Source organism: Lacerta agilis, chromosome 8 (assembly GCF_009819535.1).
Source record: "Lacerta agilis isolate rLacAgi1 chromosome 8, rLacAgi1.pri, whole genome shotgun sequence".
Taxonomy (NCBI): Eukaryota; Metazoa; Chordata; class Lepidosauria; order Squamata; family Lacertidae; genus Lacerta; species Lacerta agilis.
Window position 1 is genome coordinate 67,006,121 of NC_046319.1, and position 27,316 is coordinate 67,033,436.

Genomic DNA, 27,316 nt, shown 5'->3' on the forward strand with positions numbered 1-27,316 from the left:
CATTGATTCAGGAAGCCTTGCATTTTTCTGGGGTGTGTGTGTGTGTGTGTGTGTGTGTGTGTTCTCCTCAGAATTCTAAGGACTTGTATGTACAATTCAGGCACACAAACCTACCCAGTTCTTCACTCAACTATAAAGATAAAGAAGCCACTTACTTTCATTGGACATGGACAGGTTTGAACCAAGGCTCGAGGATTCAGGTTTCTGATCACTATCGTCTGTGCTGTTCACTTGCCTGAAAGGATCAATACAGAAGCAGGAGCTGTTGCTTATCTCTGCAGTACAGAAGCACTGGCTCAATTTCAACATCAGGTCAGGTCTAAGCACAGTTAAGAAGACAAACCAGAAGGGATGAATAATTGCAAACTGAGTGTGGTGCCTTGCACAAATGGAGCTCCATTTGCACAAGGTGCCTCCACCCAATTTTGGGTAACATTTCTCCTCTGATGGTCCCACATGGCCCATCCCACACCATGCCGGAGGACCTCATACCATCTAGAAAGACGGGGGGTACGTGTTATGGGGCGCAGGAAAGTCCCTCTCCATGTTCTTCATTCCATTCCCAGTTTTCACAATTGAAACCGTTGTTAAGTTAAATATTCCTTATCCCAATTCAAGACAGAGAGCCATGTTTAATGCTGCAGTTCTGTGTATGCAATGGAACTTCTTCCTCTCCTGTCCCCACAGCTACCCTCCACCCATCCATTTTGTGTTGTGTCTTTTAGACCTTGTTTTTTTTAAAATCTGTGCACAGTGCTTAATAGACACGAGGTGCTTTAGATGATAAATTTTTATTAGCACAATGTACAGCAATGGTTTTATTCCTAAACAAACATTTATGGAATATTTAGTAGGTTGTGGACTCTCCTTCCTTGGAAGTTTTTAAGCAGAGGTTGGATGGCCATCTATCACGGATGCTTTAGTTGAGATTTCTGCATTGCATGGATTAGATTAGATGACCCTTGGGGTCCCTTCTATACGATTCTATGAGAACATGTGATTTAACTGGGATCTAGTAATCATTTGCCCACAGCTGAAATTTGTGTATGAAGCTTAATTGTAGCAAGTATGTTTTCCTAGTGAGAGGGTACACATATTAAGTTTTCCCTTAGCTAAAATTACTGAAATAACTATAAAAACTCCAATTTAGAGATGGGAAGGGTCACAGTAATAGAGCAACTGCTTGGCATGCACAAACTCCTGGCTTTGATGCCTGAAGTGCTGGGGTGCCATTGCCAGGCAATGTAGACAATACTAAGCTAGATGAACCAATGATCTGACTTGGTAAAAGACTACTTTCTATGTTCTTGTGTGTTGTTAGAAGTGTTATTTGCACTCAATAATGTTTAATTTGGGGGTTTCCCAGCTGCTAAGTAAAGTAATGCTTTCAATAATTTTCTAGAATGCAACATTACACACAAAAAGCATGCGGGATATAACACGCAGTGGAATCCTCCAAACAGTTACACAGAAGCTATCTGAAAAACATTATTTATTGTTATGAGAATGAGCAATTGCAAGCCTAAAGTGTTCATGGCTCCCTCTTCCCTCCCCCTGTGTGGGCAGAGACTGAAAACTTCCTACAGTTTGGAACAAACCACAGTTTTCCATTTCATAATATGGGAAACTGTGGTTTGTGCAAACTATTGTTAGGATGCAAACTGAGATCAAACCATGGTGCAATAATCTGATTTTTACAAACCTGCCTCCCGTACTCAAATAAAATAGAAAACTGCACTTCCTTGCAATCTCTTCCTCTTTCATGCAAAGAGGAAAGGGGGTGGGGTGCACTAGCCTGAGGCTCAGAGATTCATATTCTCATAATAACCAACTAGGCTTTTTCTTGAACTGGGGCACTGTACTCAATGGGACTTCCCCCCTCTCTGGATTTAGCTCCAATCCTTACTTCATGAAAGCCTGGGGGGGAGGCTCTTTTTAAAGTTCCTGATCACCATCTGTGAAATGTTAATAACAGCGACCTACTTAACAGGGTTGTTGTAAAGATCAGTCAAGCAAGATTTGTAATGTCCAACAGACACTAAAACTAAGTACAAAGAAAAATATAAACAGAGTAATAGCTCTTTCTTTTAAACAAAATATACAAAAACCTCACAGAAATATGACAAGTGCAGTTCAAAAACAAATTCAAGAATTACACACCTTAACAGCTGTTCGCCTGATTCCTGCATCTTGGCTTTTTTCATCTGCAAAGAGAAAGATATTCAGTGATATCAGGTTAGCCATGTCATTAATACAACAATAATACTACAAAGAAAGGGCTGCATGCTGCTGGTAGTAAATCAATATATTTATGTTTGCCTAAATACGAGTCACAAAGGTTTGGCTCAGACATTACGGGGAACCACGATTAAGAAAGTAGCCAAAGTCCCCTAGAGCTATTATCCAAAATATCTAGTTTTCATAAATTGGTTTTTCCTATTTTGTAAATGTGGTGAGGAATATGTTAATAACGGGATCTCCCATCCAAGTTTAGAGCCACTGGACCCTAACAAAATGAGGCATATATGGGTAGTTTTACCCTCTTCTAGTGGCCTTACTGCCCTTTTCACTTGTTGGTTTTCTTAGAATTTTGTAGATTCACACCTTCCTTGAGTGTTTTTGCCTGCCTGGAATATGTCTTGAACTGTGATCATGCCTTTTTGTTTGTCACAATGGAGGACAGAGAAAGGTGTGGAGTGTGTTAAAACTTGCCTAATGACCAAGGTAAAATTTACATTGCTCCACCCGCTTTTGCTTCTGCCACTACTGGCATGTGGCCCCCAGAAGGGAACGTGGCCCTCAATCTGAAAACAGTTCCCCACCCATGCCATTAATTATAACTTGCCAATTCAGACTTCACGTTAGGGCCCATGCTCAGGGGAATCATCCAAAGTGAGCCTGTATCGTCTGTTTCTACCTTTCTCCTCTCTCTAGGGAAGTGACAATGAAAAGACCAGCCTCACATCTGGAAAGATCTGCCAATGCTTTGCCATTAAGCCTTGAGCTCTAACAAGTGCAGATAAGAAATTCTAATTTTCCTGCAAACCTGGCATGTGGCACACGTCTACAGCACTTGTAATAAGATCACTTAGCACGTTTTAACGATAGCCATCTGTGCTGAAATAACACTGGGAAGCAACATTATCAAGTCTGGGTTACTATGTCAATAAGCGGATACAATCTAACCTTTAATTTAGAGCACTTACATAAATGTTGCGCACAGCGCAGCCTAGAGGAGCAAGCGAAGACTTTGTTTTCTTCCACTGTTCAGCCAAAACAGAACTAGCCACTTGGAGAAGCTGATTTTAGTATTAAAAGTTCCATCCTCAAATACACCTCACTTGGGCAAGGGCCACAGCTCAGTGGGAGAGGATCTGCCTTGCATGCAGAAGGTCCTAGGTTCAATCTCCAGCATAGGGTTAGGCATGCCCCCTGCCTGAAACTGCTGCCAATCGGTGCAGACAATATGGACCAAAGTTCTGACTTGGTGTAAGGCAGTTTCTTGCGTTGAAACCACTGGAAGCCCAACAGTTTCCATGATCTGCTCACTCCGTACTGCGAATATTCTGAAAGCTGGAACTTTTCCAGTGAAAGTTCATCTTGTGAATCACCCTGCAATATTTAGATGAAGGGCGGTATACAGGAGATTCAGTGGTGGCTGAAGAAGTTTGCCAAAAAGTGAAGAATGTCAATACATTAAATGGTGTAAGGAAACATGACAATTTGGTGATCATTTGCTGCTGCTGCTGTTGTTGTTGTTGTTGCTGCTGCTGCTGCTGCTGTTGCTTTTGTTGCCGTTGCATTAGATATGCTTTTATAACAGCAAGTGACTTTGAGACATTTTTGTCGTAAGTGGCAAATAAATGTAAAAAATATTAGTAGCAGCAGTAGTAATAGTACTCATTGAAGGATAGTAGATTTACATGTGAAAGCTCACAGTGTTAAATTGCTTTATTACTTAGTGTTAACATTTATTACTTTATTACTAATTGTTAAAATTACTTTGTGACTTTACTGAAAAGAGTTTGATAGCCACCTTTGTACTACATAAACTGCTTTGAGATTTTTTTGTTGAAAAGCAGGATATAAATACTCTAAACAAATAAATGATATTAATTTCAAGTAATTATAATTTATTGATTTATATCCCACTGTTTTTACAAAAATATTGAGGAAGGGCCATAGCAAAAAATATGACTGGAACACAAAATGCCCCAAGTCCAATCCCAGGTAAGGTTGGGAAAGAATCCAGCCTGAAACTCTGGAGAGCTGCTGCCAGGCAGTGTTGTCAGTAGTGAGCAAGTTGGACCAATGGTCTGACTTGTTATATGGCAGCTTCCTAAGCTCCTCTCCGTGCAATAAAAACAAGATTAACTGCATCAAAACAAAAGCACAATCGTGTTTTGAGACAAAAATCTATCAGTGGTGTGTGTAATAATCTCACATTCAGCAAAACTTATTTAAAACCCCCCACAATATTTCACAAATAAAACTGAACAATGTACAAAACAGAGAGTTAAAGGGTAAACATGTAAGATTTTAGAGAAGCATTAAAAGTTTTCTGCCTCACAAACTACCCAAGAGAGGGCTTTCCAGAAGGTAGTACTATCGCTGTCACGATCAGTTGGGTGTGGAACAACCTACAACAGGAGTCAGCAAACTTTTTCAGCAGGGGGCCGGTCCACTGTCCCTCAAACCTTGTGGGGGCCGGACTATATTTTGAAAAAATAAATAAATGAACAAATTCCTATGCCCCACAAATAACCCAGAGATGCATTTTAAATAAAAGGACACATTCTACTCATGTAAAAACACGCTGATTCCCGGACCGTCTGCGGGCCGGATTGAGAAGGCGATTGGGCCGGATCTGGCCTCCGGGCCTTAGTTTGCCTACCCATGACCTACAAGGTCTCCTTGAAATATTCTAAATATCAGCTAGGTCTGGGACTGGAGGTGGGAGAGGAGAGGTGGTCTGTTAGGCACCTTGATCCCAAATTGTTTAGGTGTTTACATTTCCGCAGTAAAACCTTGAACTTGGCCAGGCAACTAAAAGGTAGCTAGTGCAGCTCTTTCAGCACCAGCTTAGTATGCAATTTTAAAACATTATTCATGTGTATTATTATTATTATTAACACTGATTCATTAATTTTCTTCTAAACCACAGTCTCAAGGTGATTCATGTACAAATAGTTAAAACACAAAAACAATCAATAAATTTAAAGCAATACTAAAACTCTATTCGCTCTTGGGTGTTTCGTTGAGCTTCTGCTGTGTTTCTCCCAGTCATCTGAGGTGAAGCAAGCAGATACACGAGGCAGGGTCTTTGCAATAAGCTCTAGAAATCTTCCCTTGATAAAGCTTGTCCAGACTCGATGCCTTCCAGGGCTGCATAAAATATTTTCATTTTCCAGAGAGGGCTTGCAAGGGACACACCGAGAAATACTTTGAATTTGGATGCTGTTCTGAGTTTCTTGCTCTGCCTGCCAGTTTTTATACTGGAATTGCTCTCTGTTGCTAGGACTCATTAACGTGTGGCTGACATTTATCATTTATAAAGTGCATGTCAGATATGCTTTCTTTTTTTATTTTATTTTAATCAAGTTTTATTATAGACTAGCCCTCAAAAGTTTAATCGAACAGCCCAAATCCCATATCATCATCAGATTCTTCAAACTCTTCTTTCTTTTCTTCTTTCTTCTCCTCAGCAGCTGCTGGTGCAGCACCTGCAGCAGCAGCAGCAGAACCTCCAGCAGAAACTGCTACAGCCCCACCAACTGGCATGCTGGCAAGCTTGCTGTTACCTTGGGAGATGACATCTTCAATGCTTTTCCCATTCAGCTCACTAATGACCTTATTCACACGTTCATCGTCCGTCTCAATGCCTACACTGTCAAGATTTTTCTTTAAGTCTTTTGAGCTTGGGGACTCATTGCCCCCGAGGACAGCAAGAAGGTAAGCTGCAACGTAGCACATTTTCGGGCTTCTGGACGTGCGCTCTCTACGACGGCGACAGCAAAAAGGCAGATATGCTTTCTTAGCTTCTGTAAGTTGTTTGTTAAAATGGAAAATATGGGACACAGATCTTTTAAAGAAAACCCATGTAGGAAATACCTTGCTAAATCAAGTTATAGGTAGTTAGCCGTGTTGGTCTGCCATAGTCAAAACAAAATAAAATAAAAAATTACTTCCAGTAGCACCTTAGAGTTGGTCTCTAAGGTGCTACTGGAAGGAATTTTTAATTTTATTTTGTTCTTGCTAAATCAAGTAAACAATTCACCTGATCTGATGCCAACAGTTGTGCTGGCCAACCAGAACAGCCAGAATGAAAGTTCCCAAGCAAGACAACTAAGGAGATGCTGACTCCCAGCATCCTGTAACCAGTTGCTCAATTTTAAGCAATTGTGGCTAACAGTAATAACAATGCCCCATTTTAAATAAACAAATAAAAATAAACAAATGAAACACCCCCCTCTCCAAATATTAAGACAATGGATGATATCCAATTATCATGCCAGTGGGTGCAACAAGACTTCCCCTTCTGTTCCTCAAAAAAAACTGCCCTGGGCTGTGTGATCCCCAACCATCTCAAGCAGATTTTGGAAGCACCCAGGGGCTGGAGGATGGGAACAGAGGAAGGGGGTCCTCTTATACAAGCCAGACGATCATATTTGACATCATCCTATGTAATGCACCTTCCAGCACACACATCTTTTGTCTCTACAGCCTTCTGCATCCCTTAGCTAAGATTCAGAATGTTTCTCTCATGCGCAAAAACCTCCCTCTCAGTTGTTATTAAGTTCTATGTTTCAGTTGGGAAAGATCCATAGATACATTGGGGGGGGGGGTCGTATGTGTAATTCATCAAAATATTTCATTTTGTTTCCTAACTCTTATTACTGGAAAAACAATCCAAATGCATGTCCATAAAACAGAAGAAAAGTACTTTGAAAACACCACGTTTCTGAACATCTGCCAAGATGTTCAGGTTCCCAAGTTTAATTTACCAAGCTCTCTCTTGTTTGGAACCTAGTTGTCTTAGAGATCTGACATGATGCACCTTTGTAAGAATTAATATTCCTTCTATGGCTCCTGCTAACATTGCCACATTTTGACATCGGCAGAAGAGTGTTCTCCATAGAAATCTCATCCTTTAATATTTCTCTACCTCCATTTTCTTATCTGTGTTCCAAATTAGGGACCTTCAGGAGACAGTATAAAGAACTGATGTGATGGTCAGATTGGGAAGCTATCTGAAGTTCTTGTATTTTTGTTGTTGTTGTTCTTCACTGCATTGAGCCCAGTTTCACAAAATGCTTTAGGTAGTGTACAAATGCAAAGAGCTATTTTTGAATGAAGAATTGCCCCAAAGTAGTATTTATGGAACAGAAGGCATAGAAATGACTGTGATGAATACTTGTTTAGATTTATGAGGAAAACGTTTTTTGCATGCATTTGTATGTCAGATGTTCCCAAGTCAAATTTCAGCTTCCAGTCGTCAGCAAATAGTACACTAAACACAGCTACAGTTGAATTTTAAAACTTCATTTTCCTGCAGCATCACAGAAAATTGAGATGAAAAAATAATGCTGAAACAACTGCTTCTAAAATTTATTTTCTGGCAAAAAATAAATTCATTAAAATATTATCAATGAACTCTATGGTGTTACAAATATCCTGCCTATTAACCACTGGGTTCAGATATAAAATTCTCTACTTCTTTGTTTTCTATTCCTGCAAGCCAAATAGGACCCAGAATTAGTGTACCGCACTTCAGAAGACTTACTCATTCATGTGAAACACAAATATGTTTGTCTATAGCTGTTGCAGTTTCTCTTATATACTCACAGGCTGTTCCTCTAAATCTTGTACCTCTTCCATGGATGTCTTTTCAAAATGCTCCAGTGGGCAGAATGTGTTTCTTCCTCTGCTGTCTTCAAAGTCTGGAACAAAAGATGGTCATAGCTTTATGTACTTTTGGAAGTGCTTATCATCTAGGCTATCAGTGACTACACTCATATCTAATGTGTCAGTTTTAAAAACAAAACAAAACAGGTGTGCTTGCCCAAAACAAAGAGACACCACATTCACGTAGGGGAAACAGCAAAGATTTACCATTAAGCCCCATGGTACAATAGATAGGGCAAGATAACAGAGGCTTGTGTATGTGTGCACCCCGCAGCACGTGGCACATTTCCCTTGCAACATAGCCTGCACAAAAGACAGCATTTTCAGTACTTCAGAAGAGCCACGTGTGGGGCACTTGCAGAAATACTTCAGGATTACCAGAGTTACATTAAAATGATAAAAGTCCAGGCCATGTTGTTAGTGAATGCTACGATACAATCTAACCTGCTTTAATGTAGAGCACTTACATAACCGTCACACACACACACACACACACACACACACGCAGGCACATATCATCAACGCAAAACCAGGACAAAAGTTATAGTCACAGCTGCACAAACAGGTAAATGCCACTAGTATAGATGGCTTTAAAGGAGAGGGCTAGACAAAAGTCTATCAATGGCTCTTAACAAATATACCACCGAGAATCAGTTTGGGGCAAGGTGGTATTGTCTTCATGCCTTGCTAGTGGGTTTCCTGGAGGCATCAGGTGAACCACACTGGGAAACGAGAAATCAGGACAAGATGGATCCAGTTTCTTAATTTCTTGTTTGTTTATTTTATTTGCCAATTTTTTTGGTTGCTCTAATAACAACACAAATAACACAAACAATAACAGGAAAAGACAACTATCAGTTTAGAAAGCCACCAACAGCTGAAAGTCAAAAGAGTACATCTTGCAATTTTTGTAAACAAACAAACATTCAAGACAGGGCCTTTTCAGTGGTGGTGGCATGACTATACAACTCTGAGGAAATCCATTATGCCTCCTTTCTTGCAGTCTTTGGGCGTGTTTTAAAACCTTTTTGTCCCACAAAATATGTAAGGATAAAACCTTTTTGCCTCTGTAGTAGCTCTTTGATTCTGTTTTCCATTCATTTATTTTTATGATAATTTTTAACCTGCCTTTCTAAAATGCTTGCATAAACCAGGGTGGCCTATAATATGTACTCAGAATTAATTTTTTGTTGAAAATTTCACACATTAAAATAAATGGAAAGAAAAGCGCCTTTTGCCGATTTATCCGAATGTTCCTTTTAAATAGTGCCAGGTTGCATATAAAACGGTCAGTATAAAACGGACAAGAAAAAGTATTCTCTCTAGCCACAAGAGATAAACAGAAACAATGTAAAGATTAATCAAAATTGCTGGACTAGTACAATACAGTTTTATATAGTTATCTATTTATGCAAAATATTACTATATTGCTCTTCTTCAAGAAAGGAAAAATATGCTACATAATCTAAAAACAAAGAAAATGACAATAAAGTCACAATAACATTACGATAAGCCAGCAGATCACTTTGTCATAAACAGATCTAAAATGCTTGAAATTCCTTGAAAAATTAAAATACTTTTGCGAGGGAAATAAAATGATGATCATGCAGACAACCTCCCTGGGGCATTCCACAGTTTATCCATAATTTCCCCCCCCCCTCAATTTGTATATTTGTTATGGTGCTGTGCCTCACACCAGTTCTCTAGATGTCATACAACAAATTCATGACAACAAGATTAAAAATACACATAAGGATACAGTCAACAGTAAATTCCAAACCCAGTACAAACGAATAAAACCAATACCAACCACAATTAGATTATTTAACTCAGAAAGAGAGAGAAAATTCAACCAATTCTCATTACTAGCAGAGACTAGTAATACTTGGGGTGCCACCACAGAAAAGGTTCTCAGTCAAATGGTTATATGCTGTACCTTTGACAGGAAGGCACAGAGAGAAAGGCTCTAGCAGATGGCGCACAACAATTTCTTAAAATAAACGGTCAGAAGATAACATAAAACCCAACAGCAACTAAAAACTGCATTTGGTACTGAAGCTCTCCATGGAAAGGTTAAACTTTAAAAGCAAATGATTCTGCTAAACATAATGTTACTACCTTTTTGCTCTCCGCTCTCACTCTGTCTTTCTGCAGCTGCACTAGGATTTGTAAGATGGTTTATCACCAATATGCGCCTGCACTAGGATTTGTAAGATTGTTTATCAACAATAATGTCCAGTGTGCATTAGCATTTGTAAGATAGTTTATCAACAGTTGGCTTTTAAAGGTTATCTCTTCCATGGAGAATTTCATGCATTTATTTTACAAAACGTTTGGATATATATTATACGGGAAACATTTTTGCAACTTTGGCCTTTAGTCGTTTTAACTTCCTAAAGCAGACTTAGCAGTGCAATCCTGTATCAATCTACTTACAGCTAGAGAATTGTGTATCTGATTACAGCTTTACTTATGTGATGAGGAAACTAATTCAATCAATGAAAAAAAGATCTCGACCACACACAAATTTACTTAGAATTAGGTATGTCATATACTGAAACCGTAAGTTCCAAAATGTTATTCATTCATATGTGTTGTTTCCTGTATTATAATAGAAATGCAATCCTTTCGGCATTTATGTTCTTTTGTTTCTCATATTACAAAGGTTAATTTACCAAAAAATAAAGATCCTAGGTGAGAAAATTTTAGGAACGAGGAGAAAATCTGTCAGTGCCAGCCTCCAACAGTGTTGGCTATATTTTCTTAGGTTCCAGCATCACATTTTAACCTTCTCCAGCACTATTAATTAGGAACAATTTAAATAAGCTTTAGCTTTCTAAATGTTATGTATCACCACCAAAAAGTAAACATTTCTGAAGATTTTAATTCAGAACTGCAACACAAATGGCCTAATAGCTCCAAACAAAAAAAATCAATTATAGGCAAGAAAAATCTGCTTTGCAGTTTAATGCCTTTCTTCCTCATGATTTCCCCAAAAGAGACCCTTTTGCATAGGAAACTAAAAACACAGTCCAGAAAAGCAAAGAGCACATTTATTCTTAGAAATACTGAAATCCACAGTACATAATTCAATGCAAATTACTGCAATGTGATTTCAAGTCACATTTCCTCCAAGCAGTATAAAGTTGTTTCTGGGCTGCAAACTGCAATCATTTCCTCCCCCCTTTTTAAATTTGATATCTTACTTTGGAATAAGGGAACCCCTTTTTATTAACCCAACAAATTATACATATTTTGACAGTAATCATCATCAAAACCTGTTCATCTGTTTATTTTAGATCTCACTAGTTTCCCCACATATTTTAATCTTAGGCGCCAAAACAAAACGTAAGTCAACATTGGTGGGATTACATCTCCCAAAATTAGCCATTTGATAAAAATATTTTAATATAGCAGTATGATAGTTTGGTAACACATTTTCTTTGAAATTTGGACTAATCATGGTGTGTATAATCTTATTCGGAATCCATTAATCAAAATCTTTATCAAATATAACAGATAGTAAGTCTTTCCTTAAAGATACATTGTGTTCAAATCTAAGAGCAATGAATAAGTATGCTCAAGCCCAAAAACCCATGTTTAGACATTACCAGATTTTAATACCCACTTCATCCTTAGATTAAACAAAAACAGAATCATGTTGGTGCTCTGAAAACAAATCTTGATGATGCAAAACTAAATGATTAGAAGTATTGCTTTCAATATTTTTACTGTAGCCAACTCCACAGTTGCATCCTTAAAACACAAATCATTTCATACAAACTACAAGGTAAACGTCTGTAATCTGAAAAATATTAAATACCAGCATCATTTGCACTCAAATCCTCACTGCATGTTTTAACTGCACTCCTGCCTATAACAAGGCTAAATGTGTCTTTCTGAACGTACGCTTTATTTTTAATTTTTGAGAAAGGCTAACATAATGCACTCCTGGAACAATGCAAAAAGGGGGGGGGAGCTACCTTATAAAATTAAAGAAATTAGTAAGGAGATGTTGTAAGGGCAAAATTGAAACATTAAATGCTTCAAAGCAGATCAAAACACTAAAAATAATCTCAGGGAGAATAAAGAAACAACAGCTTTGTCACTGGGCATTTATGTGCAAGTAGGCACTTCTGCAGAAGAGTTTTTGCTACAGATTGTCTATACCTTATAAATCCAAACAAACTGTGATGAAATTATTAAGACCAGTTCTCCACAGGTGTGTGTACTCTAATATTGTAGCAGGGGATTTGGTTCTGGCTACAGAATTCTTCGTAGCCCAAGAATCTCAGCTTTGCATTTATCACATTTCCAGACCTTATGACTGCAACTTCCAGAGGGGTAGCCACCTTATCTGACACAGCAAAAACAGCAAAAAGTATTGCGGCATCTAACACATTTATTATGTCATAAGCTTTTGTAGATTAGAGTGCATCAAATGAAACTTTATAGCTGAAATAATGGGCCTGAAAGTGTCTAGGCCAGCCTTCTCCAACCTAGCTCTCTCCAATGTTTTGGGCTACAATTCCCACCATCTCTGCCAACTGGTCATGCTGGCTGGAACAAACAGAAGTAGTAGTCCCCAATATCTGGAGCTCACTAGGCTGGAGAAGCTGATCTAGGCAATACGAAGAATGGGGGGGGGGTTAATTAACAGGATTTCCGGTGGCCAGGGGGTGGAGTCCACTCCCTTGCATAGCTTCTTAAACATCACCAGGGCTATAAAAAGATAACAGCATACAAACTACACACATTTACTTCATTTGCATATTCCATGCAGCGGACAGAAATCCCGTTTCTCTGATGCAGTATCTGGGTTTGTTTTTTTCTTGTACAGCCCCCACAGCCCTCACCCCACTAGATTTATCTGTCAAGAGAAAAAAGTTTTAAACTGAGAACCACGAATAAGAACAATAATCTCCCTTTGATCCAAATAGTAATTTTGATACCATAGCTTCCTGGCGTGGTCAGTTCCATCCCACAGAAACCCAGAAAAAATCAAAGAATCCAAAGGCCTCATTCTCCAGATTTGCCACTTTTCAACAACTTTCTCTCTTTAAATGGCAGCTTTAATGAAGCGTGTGTCACCCTTTTCCAAACCCAACAACAATGTTGTCTAAATTTCCCTTGCTACAAAGTGTCGTTTCCTATTGCTTAGCAACGTTTAATGCCCATGCCCAATTGTTTTCTTAGATCTTCAAATTACTTAAATGCTAAACCCTCACAGCATCTACAAGCAGATGCATGTGAAACTGTGCAGAGCAAAAAAGCAAGCTTCATTAACCAACCTCTGGTTGCACGAGCTTCCCCAGAAGCTGTACAGAAAGGACACAACAAGCAGAATGCGACAAATTACAAACGCATTATAGACTGCATTTTGCTTCATTTCATTTAACTCTGTCTTGAGACTCATTAAATCAAAAGGTGGTTATCAAACAAAAGACGCAATTTTTGTGCTTCTGTAGAAAGATACCATGACTCAACACTTACGCTTCTTATTATAGCCATTAATAAACATTCAAGGATGAGACCAACCTCACATTCTGTGACAATCTGTGCTAAAATCAGTGAAGTGAAGATGATATAACTATTTGTCATAATCCATGGTCCGTTTATTAAGGAAAACAGAAGTGGGTATTTTAAATTAATTTGAAGAATGAACAGTCTATCAACATTATTAAAAGCCTTTATGGTACAAAGTTCTTTTTTTAAAAAAAGCAATGAGGTTTTGCCTTTTGCTTTTGAAAATAATCAAAGACACACATATCTTCTCAATATATCAAGGACAGTGACTACTTTGGGCATCTGTCCCTTCTTCCCTTAGGCTTCAACGATTTCTTTTAGAAATGAAATAGCGCAGATCCCTCCATCTGTAATAGAACTGACTGCCATACAAGTGTGCTTGCCACTGTAATCTAAGATGGGATAATGTTCCTTTTAAAGAAATTAAAAAGACAAAAACATTAACAAACTAGATAATAAAATATATAACATTTATCTATTTCTGAATATAAATCACACTGGTTTTGTTTCCACGCTGTTTGTTTGGTTTACTTCCAAGACTCTTATAGTGTTTTTTTGTTCCAATACCTATTAAATATATAAGAGTAAAGGTAAAGGACCCCTGACTGTTAAGTCCAGTCGCGAACGACTCTGGGGTTGCGGCTCTCATCTCGCTTTACTGGAGGGAGCAGACGTTTGTCCGCACACAGTTTTTCCCGGGTCATGTGGCCAGCATGACTAAGCCACTTCTACCACTGGAGCGGTACCTATTTATCTCCTTGCACTTTGACGTGCTTTCGAACTGCATATATACTACAATTCAAAGAGCGCTGGGTTTCTGCCTTAGAGATCCCTTCCAAAATTTCCTGTTACAGTATACATTGTTTTATACATTAACTTTCTGTGCCATATACGTCTTCCCCAGTCTTCTTATAATGGGAGTTGTTGTGGTTTCCCTTCCCCTAGTTTCTGACCAATAAAGATGCTTCTTGCTTGTTTAATGTGACCACAATTTAGTACCATTGTACACAATTTAGTACAATTTCAGGTGCATGGATGTATGTGCAAATTGCTGAGTATTTAGACTTCTTTTTCCAGATAGCCTTTTATATCCTGTAAAGCAGGAGTCTATGGCTATTCAGATATTCCTGCACCTCAGCTCCCATCATCCCTGACCATTGGCTATGCAGCCTGGGGCTGACAGAAGTTGGAATACAACAGCATCTAGAGAGGCAGAGGTTAACCAGTGTAAAGTAGAGGGGAAGAGCTACAATTCAATTCTAGATGATCTGCTTTGCATGGCATATTAAATCCTTGGCATTGCATGTAGGGCTGAGAGAGATCTTTCCCTATTTAAAATGTTGGAAAGCCACTGCCAGTCTGTGCAGTAGGTAATACTAATCTAGATAGACCAATGGTAAGACTCAATATAAGGAAATTCCCTGTGTTCCTAAGTATACTAACAGCAAATTCACGAAGCATGGATCCTTATACAGTATTGCCAAAGTGGGGCCACCAATGCACAAGAGGGAGCTGTCAGTAGGTTTTGGGGAAACTTCTTTTTTAATGCTCTTAGCATGCAATTATTGCAAGGTAAATGAATACAGCAATCAAGAATTGAAGCAGAGTATGTACTTGGTCAATAATCCTTTGTGTCAGAATAGAGGCATTATGAATACATAAGGGCATCCCCAGTTTTGTTTGTGAAATGTCAAGAGGGTATGCATTCATGGCTGCTGTCTGCTCAAGCAACTGGTTGGTATGAGAAAGAGATTTCAAAAACAATCCAGCTTCTATGGTATACTATAGTAAAGTTTAAGATGTTAAAAAAACACTCCCACACTGACTAAGAAACAAAACTGATGCCTTTTAAAGAAAAGAGTGTAGTTGTAAGACTGGAACTGACAAAAACATAACATAAATAAAACGTGAAAAAGATGCAGAAGTGAGGTAAAAACTAGGGCTGAACAAAACAATCACCAGTAAGAAATTCACTGTTCCATTTGCAAGGAACAAGGAGGGGAAAGGGGATTTCAGCAATTCTCCCTGCTCATTTCATCCATCTGCAGCAGCAAAAAAATGGTTTGCAAGGAAAACAAAGAAAAGAAAACCACCACCCTTCTAATCACCCCTTTACTATTTATTGAACAGGATTTATATACCACTTAATCATCAGAACCTTAATAATCAGAAGTGATTTACATAAAATTGGTTTACACAAAAACCCCTTTTACATATAACCCTGAATATTTTGGTGAATTTATGTATTTATTTATGTTTGCATTTATTTATTTATTATTAATAAATTTTGCGTTCTGCCCTTCATATGAAGTTCACAGGGTGGTTCACAACAAAAAAATGAGAACACAAAACTACCGGTAATTGGCAGCCAGTGCAGTTGGGCCAGGATCAGTGTAATATGCTCAAATCATCTTGCCCTGGTTAGCAACCTGGCCACCAAATTCTGCACCAGCTGAAGTTTTTGAACCATCTTCAGACAGTTATTCCCTATATGTATACCAGAGCACAGATGACAGAAGTTAGGCTATCCCTGTTCGAATAAGGGTGTAGCTGATCCACCAACTAAAGCTGATGTAAGGCACTCAAGTGACACCAAAGGATCCAGAAGTACCCCCAAACTACATATCCGCTCCTTCAGAGGGAGTGTAACATCATCAAGAGCAGACCACCTGCCATCCAACCATTCTAGGGAAGCACCCACTAACAGTGTCTGGATTGAGCTTCAGTTTGTTGGCTCTTATCCAGTCCACCTGCCGATGTAAAGGAGAAGTAGAACTGTGTGTCATCAGCAAATTGCTGACAACATACTCCAAAACTCTGGATAACCCCATTCAGTAGTTTCATGTAGATGTTAAACAGCATGGAGAATAAAACTGAACTCCACACTGAAGGCTCCACAAGGCTAAAGAGCACTCCTCAAGCATCACCCTCTGGAAACAACCATCCAAGCACATCTGAGGGCTGGCTGAAAGGACAACCACCACTCCTCAGGTTGGAAGAAGGCTGGCACACAGCACAGTTGCCAACTGTCTGCATGCCGTGCGCCCCACCTGCACACAATACCTCCCCTTGCACAGAACCACATCAACTGGGGCCATCCCTGCTCTCCCCAGATCCTCTCTTCCCAGGCACATCTTAGGTCCCTTAATTAAAAACAACAACAACACCCCCCCCCAATTTAAAAACACACAAGTTAAAAACCAGTTTAAAATAATTAAGGCAACAGTAACAGCAACAGAACCCCCGCCCTGCCTTCCTAGGCCAGGTGGAAAAGGCATGCAAGCCAGGCAGCATGTTCCCCAGGACTCGCAACCAAGGTGGTCTCTTTCACCCACTGGAGCCAACCTTTGAAAAACCACATGGTAGCCTCGTCCCTGGTCTATGCCACTTAAGATGGTTGCCCCATTTAAAATAAAAATCATTGCCTTCAGAAAGTTAGCCTCTTTCTCAAATGTGTAGAAAACTGACACATTGGGGCGAAAAGTATAGCACCATTCTCAAATAAAGCTAAAACAGAACGGCAGTATGTCTATTTTGGTTTAGGACAATGTGATAGGGACTTGTACCTGTCTCCGCTCCTTGGGATACTGCATCACTGCAACAGGTAAATTTACTTTCATTCCAAAAAGTAAGCATATGTCAGTACTAAAACATATCTTTGATTCCTAGCACCCTCCTCTTACTGTCAGAGTCCAGCCAAATTTACAGAGCATGTTCAGGGAATCTTCCTTTCCCTTCCCTGGGCAGGGACTCTCAACTGCAGAAAAGCAGCTTGTCTTAGCACAACCTTCACATGCCAGGTGGTCTTTGCAGACTCACTTCTGGGTCAGCTGTCCTGGATAGCCACTCCATCATGTCCTTGAATTAGGCACTCAGGAATTCTGCATCAACTTCCATTTTCTCCTCCCCAAAGAGCCATTTAAGGTCCCAGCCACCATAGCTGCAGTATATTTAGTATGTGGCTTATCCTGCTTCCATTGAAACCCCACCCCAATCACTCATCCATCGTCTTTCTGACATGTATTACTGAACACTGCCAATCCGGGAAACACCATGATGGAGAGGCAGCTGGATTCTGCAATGGAAAATGAGATTGATTAGGAGTGGGGCGCTATATGAATGCCACTGGCATTTAGGTAAATGACTTTTTTAAAATAGCATCATTATTATCCCTGAACCCTTTGGCTAGATAGACGAGAAATAACAAAATTCAAGTAAGCATTCTCTTTATTAGCCTTCTTTGATGTTTAAACAGCCGGATTTTAACTGTTTATTCATGTTTTGTATTTTAACATTTTGCATTTTATTGATTTGTATTGACCTGCATCATTTTATTGTTTTTAACTGGGTTTTTAAAATTGATTTGCAGGTGTCTTTTTATTGTGAGCAGCCTCAAATACACTTTGGCGTAGAAAAGTGGGAGAAGGGTCATTCAAATAATAAATGAATGAAAAGCACTTCAAAAAACAGTATGAGAAGCATTGTATAGATTGGGAGATGGTGAGAATATAAAACTATTTAAAATACACCCAATGAAAATTCATGTATCTCTTAATTGCCCCCGTTTTGAAGCACAGCTGCCCCAGCAGACCTTCACTATTATGTTTTGTTTTCCCATTTAGTACCGGTATTTATTTCCTTCTTTCTCCTAGATTGTCTTTCAATAAATATGTTCATGCAATAGTTAACAAATTAAAAATACAAGTGTAAAATAAAGCTAATCAAAAGCATAGAAACAATTAATTAGTACTCATTCTGCAACTCTGAAGCAACCCAAGAAGAGGCCATACTTCTTGTTCCTTCACATCTCTGTGAGATTTGCCCATTGTACCTTTTAGGCCAAATGAATAGAGCTGCAGGTTTTTCTAGCTGGGGGGAGGGGGGAGTATGGTATTTGGGTTTATTTTAACTGTCCCAAAACTTGAACACCCCCATAAGTGCAACAGTACAGTAATGAGAGTGTGCAAAAAAAAATGTTAAAGGAGAGACAATGAAAAGAAAAAGATGTTCCAGGTAACATCCACATACAAAACGCAGAAAACAACAAAACAATGAGAAGAGAATCTATATCACTTTGTGAAGACTGCCGAAGAGGAAGGCGGGGGGAAGTTAAGACTGTTTAAAAAAAGAAAACCTAAACAGAACTCCAACACAGGTCGAGTTAGTGGGAATAGAACTACAAAATGAGACAAAACTCTGAAATGCTACTCCACAGTGGCATTTCTACTGCAAAAGACAGCACGCAGGCTGACTCCAATATTACCGTATTTTTCGCTCAATAGGACGCTCCGGACCATAGGGTGCACCTCGTTTTTAGAGGAGGAAACCAGGAAAAAATTATTTTTCTGGTTTTCCTCCTCTAAAACCCATGGGTTTTTTTGAGAATCAGCTCAAAGTTTTGCAGCTTTTTTTGCAAAGGGAAAAGCCCTGCTTTTTGAGGATCAGTTCAGATTTGCGCAGCTTTTGTAAAGGGGGAAAAGCATTGCTTACAAACCAGTAAGCACCAGTACAAACCAGTACAGACCAGTAAGCACCAGTACAAACCAGTACATACCAGCAAGTAATAGGAAGCAGGAGGAAAGCGAACCAGTACAAACCAGTTAGCACCAGTACAAACCAGTACAGACCAGTAAGCACCAGTAGAAACCAGTACGCACCAGCAAGTAATAGGAAGCAAGAGGAAAGCAAACCAGTACAAACCAGTAAGCACCAGTACAGACCAGTAAGCACCAGCAGGTAATAGGAAGCAAGAGGAAAGTAAACCAGTACAAACCAGTAAGCACCAGTAAGCACCAGTACAGACCAGTAAGCACCAGTACAAACCAGTACAGACCAGTAAGCACCAGTACAAACCAGTACGCACCAGCAAGTAATAGGAAGCAAGAGGAAATCGAACCAGTACAAACCAGTAAGCACCAGTACAAACCAGTACAGACAAGTAAACACCAGCAAGTAATAGAAAGCAAGAGGAAAGCGAACCAGTACAAACCAGTACAGACCAGTAAGCACCAGTATAAACCAGTACGCACCAGCAAGTAATAGGAAGCAAGAGGAAAGCGAACCAGTACAAACCAGTAAGCACCAGTAGAAACCAGTACAGACAAGTAAGCACCAGCAAGTAATAGAAAGCAAGAGGAAAGCGAACCAGTACAAACCAGTACAGACCAGTAAGCACCAGTACAAACCAGTAAGCACCAGCAAGTAATAGAAAGCAAGAGGAAAGCAAACCAGTACAAACCAGTAAGCACCAGTAGGTAATAGGAAGCAAGAAGAAAGCAAACCAGTAAGCACCAGCAAGTAATAGAAAGCAAGAGGAAAAGTAACAGAAAGCCCCAAATGGCTGAAAAACTCAATTTCCCAGGATCCTCAGCCATCCCAAAGGAACTACTGTGCAAGGTAAGCTAGCTCCCTTATCTCCCTCCCTGATCTCCTGCAATCAGCTGTTGAGTGGGTTCCTTTCAACACTCTCTTTCCCTCTTGTTAGCCTTTAGCTCTTTCCCAAACAGAAAAAGCAGGATCTGCCTCCCCCCCCCCCCCCCGGGCAATTTGGCTCCAGGGACCATGCATTTGCTCTATAAGACGCACAGACATTTCTCCTTACTTTTTAGGGAGGAAAAAAGTGTGTCTTATTGAGCAAAAAATAAGGGTATGTGGTATAAATTTTCATGTATTATAAATTCAAAAGCAAAGCACATTTATAGAGAGGTTATTTGCTTCCATTCAGTGTCTTGAAACAATGGCTTTTCATTAATTCAAACACAGACAGAATACAGCATTTGGTTCAGTCTGCAGAAAAAACGGATTAAATGAGAACAGATCACCGAAAAATTGGCTGGTGTGGACACACCTCTGTGGAAAAGCAGGGATTTCTGAAGTCGCTTTCTCACTCTTATGCAACCACCTTAGATAATAAATACAATCAATTACTAAAGTAACAAAGAATAATATCTATTAAACTTGTAGCCTGATCTTAACCATGTTTACTCAGAAATAAATCCTGTTAGCATGCTTAACAATGCAGCTTGAGATTTCCCCCCCTGGTCTTATAATTACATCATATGACCTAATTTTCCTGGAGGCGTCACAAACAAATTTTCAACAACACTGCCTGTTGCTTTTCCGAAAAAAACTTCATGTTTGGAATAAATCTAATACCATTTAAAGCACAGTGTGCTATATTTTATTTTGTAACAATACTCAATATGAAATCTTTTTTAAAAAAAATTGAAATAATTCAGGCATTCTGGTCGTAAGCACAACTTCAAAGTGCTATAATTTATTTAAGATGAGCTTGCATTACAGAGCTGACTGCCTATGTTGCCATTTTAAAAAATATTGTGGAGCCAGAATGAAGGAACCACAACATTTTTTTAAATTTATTAAGCAATAAATTGTTAAAATTACTATCACTAATCTAGCTATTATTCAACATGTCTTACATTTCCTATCACTGGGAAAGAGCCAAAATATTCCCAAGGTAGTTCCACATTCCCAAGGTAGCCCTGGATTTGAGAGCTAGAATACTGTAGTGGTTAAGAGTGTTGGAGGACTTGGGAGAACAGGGTTGAAATCCCCATTTAGCCATGAAGTTCTGTACTGTACAGTATCTTGCTGTGGGCCAGTTACTGTCTCTCGGCTGAACATAATGCAAACAGTGTTTTTGTGAGAATGAAATTGGAATTGGGGAACCACATACATCACTTTGAGCTCCTTAGGGGAAAGGTGAGAAATAAATGTAGTATCTTAAAGACTGCTTGATTCCTCATGCTGCTACAACCTTGATCACTGACAACTTCTGATTGGGCACTTTTGGGAATCTCCCATGCCGCTGAGGTTTGGGCAGTCGTTCTCAGGAGCTAATCCTTTAGTGAGGCAGGCTCTGTCTTGTGGAACTCCTTGCCAACAGAAGTTCAGCAGGAGTCATCCCCGCTTTCTTTTAGGCAGATTTTAAAAACTTTGCTTTCAGACATGCATTTGGAATATAACTTCTAATGCAATCAACTTTTACTGAGGTGTTATGTTTTTTAACTACTTTAAACGGCTCAGGATCGCGATAACTCAAGGACTGCCTCTCTCCATATGAACCTATCCAGACCCCAAGACCATCTTCTGAGGCCCTTCTTCGTGTGCCTCCTCCACAAGAGGTTCAAAGGGTGGCAACACAAGAATGGGCCTTTTCTGCAGTGGAAGGAATGTTCTGCACTTGCAGAATGCTCTTCCCAGAGAGGTTCGACTGGTGCCTTCATTATACACTTTTAGGCACCAGGTGAAAACATTCCTTTTTAACCAGGCCTTTGGCTGATTGATAGCTAATGCCCTTTTAAAATGTGTTGTGGAAAGGGAGATTATTGGGTTGTCCCTGTTTTTGTTTTTATTATGTGCTTTGTGGTTTTTTATGGTGTAATTTTATGTTGTGAACGACACTGAGATCTAGTTATAGGGCAGTATACAAATTAAATAAATAAATAAATAAATAATGATCTGATGGAGTCAGAAATCCAAATTCTGAAGCCATGGAAATGATTGGGCACCCCAAAACCTCCAATAAAAAGCAGTGTTTTGTGATATATTACATTCTTAGAGCCTCTATGTCCAACCCATCGATCCTGATCGATCAGTCGATCATGAGGTTGATCTGGGTCGATCGCCAGCCCAAGGCAGCCGGAGCACAGCACACTCCTCAATAGCTACCGTAGAAGGACAAGGCTTTGGTGGAGCTCCGCAGCCCAGCTGGTTTGAGGAGAGAGAGAGAGAGAGAAATGGGGGTGTGTGTGCTGGGGGTGGGGGAGAGGAGGGAGGCAAGAAGGAGCCGGGCCTCTGAGGAGGGAAGGCGGAATCAGGACCAGCAACAGCATCGCCTGCGCAGGGGTGGAGGGAGGCAGGGGGAGAAAGCAGGATCCGCATCAGGATTACAGGGGGAGAAGGCAGGATCGACATTGGGATCGCAGGGGGAGAAGGCAGGATCAGCATCGGGATAGCCTCAGTGGCTCTCTTTAACAGGGAGGGGTGGAGGGAGGGGGAGAAGGCAGGATCGGCATTGGGATCACCTGAGTGTCTCTCTTTGACAGGGAGGGGTGGAGGGTGGAGGGGTGGAGGGAGGAGGGGGAGAAGGCAGGATCAACAACGCCCACCCACCCTGCACCCATCCCTGCCCCCTTGGGGGAAGCAGCCAGCGCCCACCAGCCCACCCTGTACCCATCCCTGCCCCCTCAATGGAAGCAGCCAATGCCCACCTGCCCACTTCCCTGCCCCCTCAGGGGAAGCAACCAGCGCCCACCTTGCACCCATCCCTGCCCCCTCAGGGGAAGCAACCAGCACCAACCTTGCATCCATCCCTGCCCCTTCGGGAGAAGCAGCCAGCGGCACGCACCCACCCACCCTGCACCCATCCCCGGGTGATAGATCACTGCCAGTTTTTATATTGGATCGTAGATCACACTCTACTTCTTGTTGGACATGCCTGTTATAGATGGCTTTAAAAGAGGACTGAGAGAATTCTTGAAATAGCAGGCCATCAATGGCTCTTAGTCAAGAAATCAGTATGTTACCTCCAAGTTCAGAAACTCAGCACAGGTTTCTGGGGAACAACAGAGTGAGAGTGTGTGATAAATTTAGAATTATCTTAAGATAATTATTGTTGCTGTTTTAAAACTGAGCATACCAACAAACCAAGAATTGCCACTGTAACATTCCAGGCTGCCAAACTGATTCACAATTTTAAAAATCCCACCAAAAAACAGATGTCAAGGTTTGTAAACACACAACAAAAAATGAGACCAAAACTTTGCCCTATTCCTTGTGTCAAAATTACAGCTACAACATTTGGTCTATTACTTAGCCAGACAAACCAATTTTAAAACTTTTACAATGACTATAAAGGAACTCCCATTTATACACAATTTCTTAGTACAAGTGCTTAAAAACTGCAGCATCTTAAATGAAGCATTCTTGTTTCCAATGAAAGATAAATGACTAAGGATGATGCTTACTATGGTATCTATATGCATAATCTAAAAACACAGGATGAATGTCCCTGGCTTCAGAAATGCTGTTTTTGACAGATGAACTGATTGATCAACTAGTATTTATGAATAATCTGTTAAAATCTCTTATGAACACCTGCAACTACAGTACAGGATAATTAAAAGAAAAACAATCAGCTTTAAAGAAACACATTGGCTGCAATCTGACAAGGGAGGATGCCGCACTGAACACAGCAGGATTTACTTCCATGTAGACATGCACAGGACTGAGCTGAAAGTCTTGTTCAGTAAGTGCACTGAGGACTGCAACCTTAAGCTTTCTGTGTTGCTAGCAGTTGGCTGACAAAATCAAAGCACTAAACGACAGTTGTATTTATTTAACTAAGGCAGCCATCAGTCTTAATTTAGTTAGATAATGCTTGCTTCAATTACCAGCAAGAACAAAATGTTCCAAACGTGTGCAGGGCTTCAATATGTTTTTGGGATTTTTTTGTAAGTAATTTTTATTCGTTTTCATAGATGCGTAAGTAGACAATTAAAACATAACATTTCATATGTTGACCACTGAAGGCCGCAAGATTCTGGCACATCCTGCCTGTATAGATCTCTAGCAAGATCTCTTATTTTTGTTTTCCAAAACATGTTTAGTGCTTTGCATTAGCCTATTCCTCTGACTAGAACGCTGTTCAAAGCAATAAGCAGCCATGCCATTTGGCAATAAGCAACCAGGTCTAGTGCTTTATGCTTTAGCAACCAGGTTACCATAGTAACAGGCTCAAAACAACGCAGATAAAAATAATTTTGAAAAAAATCAAGAAAATCAGAATTTTACTGAAATCTAATTTTCCTTTGTTTTCTTTAAAAATCTTATTGTCTCTTTTAAAAAACTGATATAAACTAAGATCTGAGTACAAGGCAAGTGTACGCTCATAATCTCATGACTGTCCATCAGTGTGTCTCACTGTTTAACAGTGAGTTAAAGCCTATTTTACTGTTGCCTGGAGAGAATCCTAGAGCCTCATTTGAGCCCTTGCTCCCCCACCCGATAAGCTCTTGTCCTACTCCCAAACTTGGAACTGGGGCAAAGAGCAAAGAACCCACTCAGCAATTGCTCTTCAGATATTCTCTGAAGTTTGGACTGGTTTCAGAAACAAGGCCCTGCCACTCTGCCAAGTTGCTTGAGGAAGGTAACGATTCTGGAAAAAAACATCAGGAATAACTTTCTGACAGGAAGAGCTGTTTTGACAGTGGAATGGACTCCCTCGGGAGGTGGTGGACTCTCCTTCCTTGGAGGCTTTGAAGCAGAGGTTGGACAACCATCTGTATGGATGCTTTAGCTGAGATTCCTGCATTGCAGGGGCTTGAACTAGATGAGCCTTGGGGTCCCTTCCAACTCCACAATTCTATGATGGGGTGGTTGTGTTTAAAATTGTGACCATTCGTGTGAATGACTACACCATAGGCATTGTCAGGTGTACCTTACAATCTCCTAGCTAACCCAGATTTCAAAGGAATCCAGGTTTGTTTATATAGCATGCAAGATCATGGACACAAATGGCCACCACCTGCATTACTCAGTTATTTTACCTCAGGCTTCATAGTTAGCTTCTGGGTCTTTCTTTCTGTTGCTGCACGGTCTATTTTCTTTTTGCTGTTGTTTTTATTAGAACCTCAAGATCCACCAATTGAAACCAGGTATAAAAATATAACTGAGGGGAGAAATATTCCTAGAATTAAGAAACAGGGTACCTCTGGTTACATGCTCAGGACAGGAATTTGTTTTCAATCCCAGAACTGAGCTGTCCTTTCCCACAAAAACTACAAGTGTATCTCAGAGAATATATTGTTGGTTCAGTTCTAGACCACTCCACTTTTATTCCTCTTCACTCCACTTTTATTCCTCTCAACAATCTAATTTAAAAGAAAGATGCCTTTTATTTTATCTTCTGCAAATAACTTTGAAATCCACGAGCAGGCATCAAACCACATTCCCCACTCCCATTACGCTACGATATTTCTTCAGATCTCAGAACAGTCTTACAGGTTAATGTTTGAAGATTACATTACCCAAGCTGAACTCACAAGAATTGCCTGTTCCTGTAACATTTTTGCAGTTGAATGAATAAAATAAAAATACTAGAGTGACAGTGGTAAGTCAAAACTGTTAGAATGCCCCTGCTGGCAGAACAAGTCCATGATGGAGCTCCAATACCTTTTGTAGCCATTAGAGTTTAAAATTAGTTATTTTTTTTCCATTTTTCTGGTTCAGGTCTGACCTATGTACCTTTTTCTTCAAATAGCAATAGGAAGTTGATTAGGCGACATGTATCATCCCATTTTGTATCCCTTCCTAGGGATATCTTAATGTTTAGATATGCCAGTTATTTTTGTAGTGTTATTCCTGGTATTACTCCCATTGCACTTCTGGATCCAGTATACCGGGTAGTTGATTTAAAAGATCGTCATGTGGTGAAATACCAGTACTGTACAGCATTTTGCCACAACTGTTGTACCACTGCCCATTTGTGCCCAGGTTCAGGAATCTTTTCAACAAATTGAGATTCCCAGAGTCCACACAAGGGCAATCAAAGAACACACACTTGGGAGTTGAAATTAACTTGGGGTACATAAATGGCAAAACAGATGCACAACTCCATCAACTGCGACCAACACATGCACATTTAAATGGCCACAGGTTTCCCTATCTCAAACACAGTAGCATGGGCCATTCCTGTTTTGATTCCATTCACGTTTTTCAGCTTCACTTACTACTTCCAACCACTCTCCTCCCCTTCGAAATCAGCAGTGAATAAATAAAACCACAGACCACCAGAGAAAGGCCCAACAAGTACAACGGCATGACAGCTGAGCTAACATTTTACCTGTTATGAGTCCTTTATTATTGGACTCATATCTTCTTTTAAACATGAGATTTTCCTCAGGGACCCAACTACCCTCATATAAGAGGTACTTCAAGATCAGACCAAAATTCTTATCTAGCCCAGAATCCAAACTGGCCAACCAGATATGGCCAGGGGAGGGGGGTGCACAAACAGGACCTGAAAATAACAGCCCTTTCTCCACCTGGGTGCATCGCCACAGTCACATGGTATTCAGATACACTGCCTCTGAACATGGTGGCTCTTTTTAAGCCACCCAAAATTACAATGCAAAGCAATGCCGTTGCTGTGACCTCCCCCTCCTTTCAGAGGATCACACACCTTCTTCATCTTTGTGACTCTCGCCTGACCTCCAAAAACCCCTATCAATCTTGTGACATTCGAAGTATGCTTTTTGATGCAGGAGTGAGAAACCTGCGGCCCTCCAGACGTCATCAGCCTCCAATTCCCGCCAGCCCCAGCCAGCCCGGCCAACGGTCACGGCTGCTGACGAGCTGTAGCGCGATACCATCTGCAGGGCCACAGCTTCTCTGCCCATGTTTTAAAACCATCACACGCATGATGTAGCAGTGAGTTCCACAAGTCTGCCACGCCGTTCCTGGGAGCGAGCAGCTCTCCCTCCCACCGCTCTCCTTCCCTCCCTCCCTGCGCTGACTGACAAGGTAACCGGCGAGCAAGGGGGGAGGAGCCACGCCAACAGCTGCCCGGGCCACGCCCACAGACCACGAGCCGATCGCGCGAGAGGAAAGAGGAGCGGGTGAGGGTGGGGGGGCGGAGGAAAGGAGGCGGAGTAAGAGCTCTTTCCCCTCTCACCGTGACGAGTCGTTTGCGCGGCCGACCTCAGCACTGGGCGACATGGCAGCGGCGACGGACCGGACTCTCAGGGAAGAAAGGAAGAAAAAAAGAAGGGAAGGAAGGAAGGAACCGAGACCCGCTTAGGCAAACCTCGGCTAGGCTTCACACCCGGAAGCGGAAGTTCTGTACCGGAAGTGACGAGCGGGG

At 40.5% G+C, this 27,316-nt stretch overlaps 2 protein-coding genes across 4 annotated transcripts in view; both read right to left on the reverse strand.

The window, feature by feature from the left end:
- Positions 1-27,316, reverse strand: part of EYA3 (EYA transcriptional coactivator and phosphatase 3) — a 52,076-nt gene extending 24,760 nt beyond the window's left edge. For 2 of the 3 annotated variants that reach the window (XR_004427193.1, XM_033158039.1), the window contains exons 1-4: positions 27,128-27,316; positions 7,846-7,940; positions 2,161-2,204; positions 156-235 (exon numbers count right to left, since the gene is read on the reverse strand). Coding sequence is in view for 2 of the 3 variants with exons in the window: in XM_033158039.1 (XP_033013930.1) it covers positions 156-235; positions 2,161-2,204; positions 7,846-7,878 (157 nt within the window). In the remaining variant the exon portion in view is untranslated. The remainder of the gene's footprint in view (positions 1-155; positions 236-2,160; positions 2,205-7,845; positions 7,941-27,127) is intronic. The other variant, XM_033158040.1, reaches the window with a different exon arrangement.
- Positions 5,592-6,017, reverse strand: LOC117051539 (60S acidic ribosomal protein P2-like). Its single transcript, XM_033158042.1, has one exon. It carries the CDS (start codon positions 5,971-5,973, stop codon positions 5,629-5,631), a length of 345 nt encoding a protein of 114 aa, XP_033013933.1. The 5' UTR covers positions 5,974-6,017; the 3' UTR covers positions 5,592-5,628.

What these genes read in the sequence shown, in the direction of transcription:
- LOC117051539 (XM_033158042.1), bottom strand. Translation starts at nt 5,973, where the DNA reads ATGTGCTACGTTGCAGCTTACCTTCTTGCTGTCCTCGGGGGCAATGAG.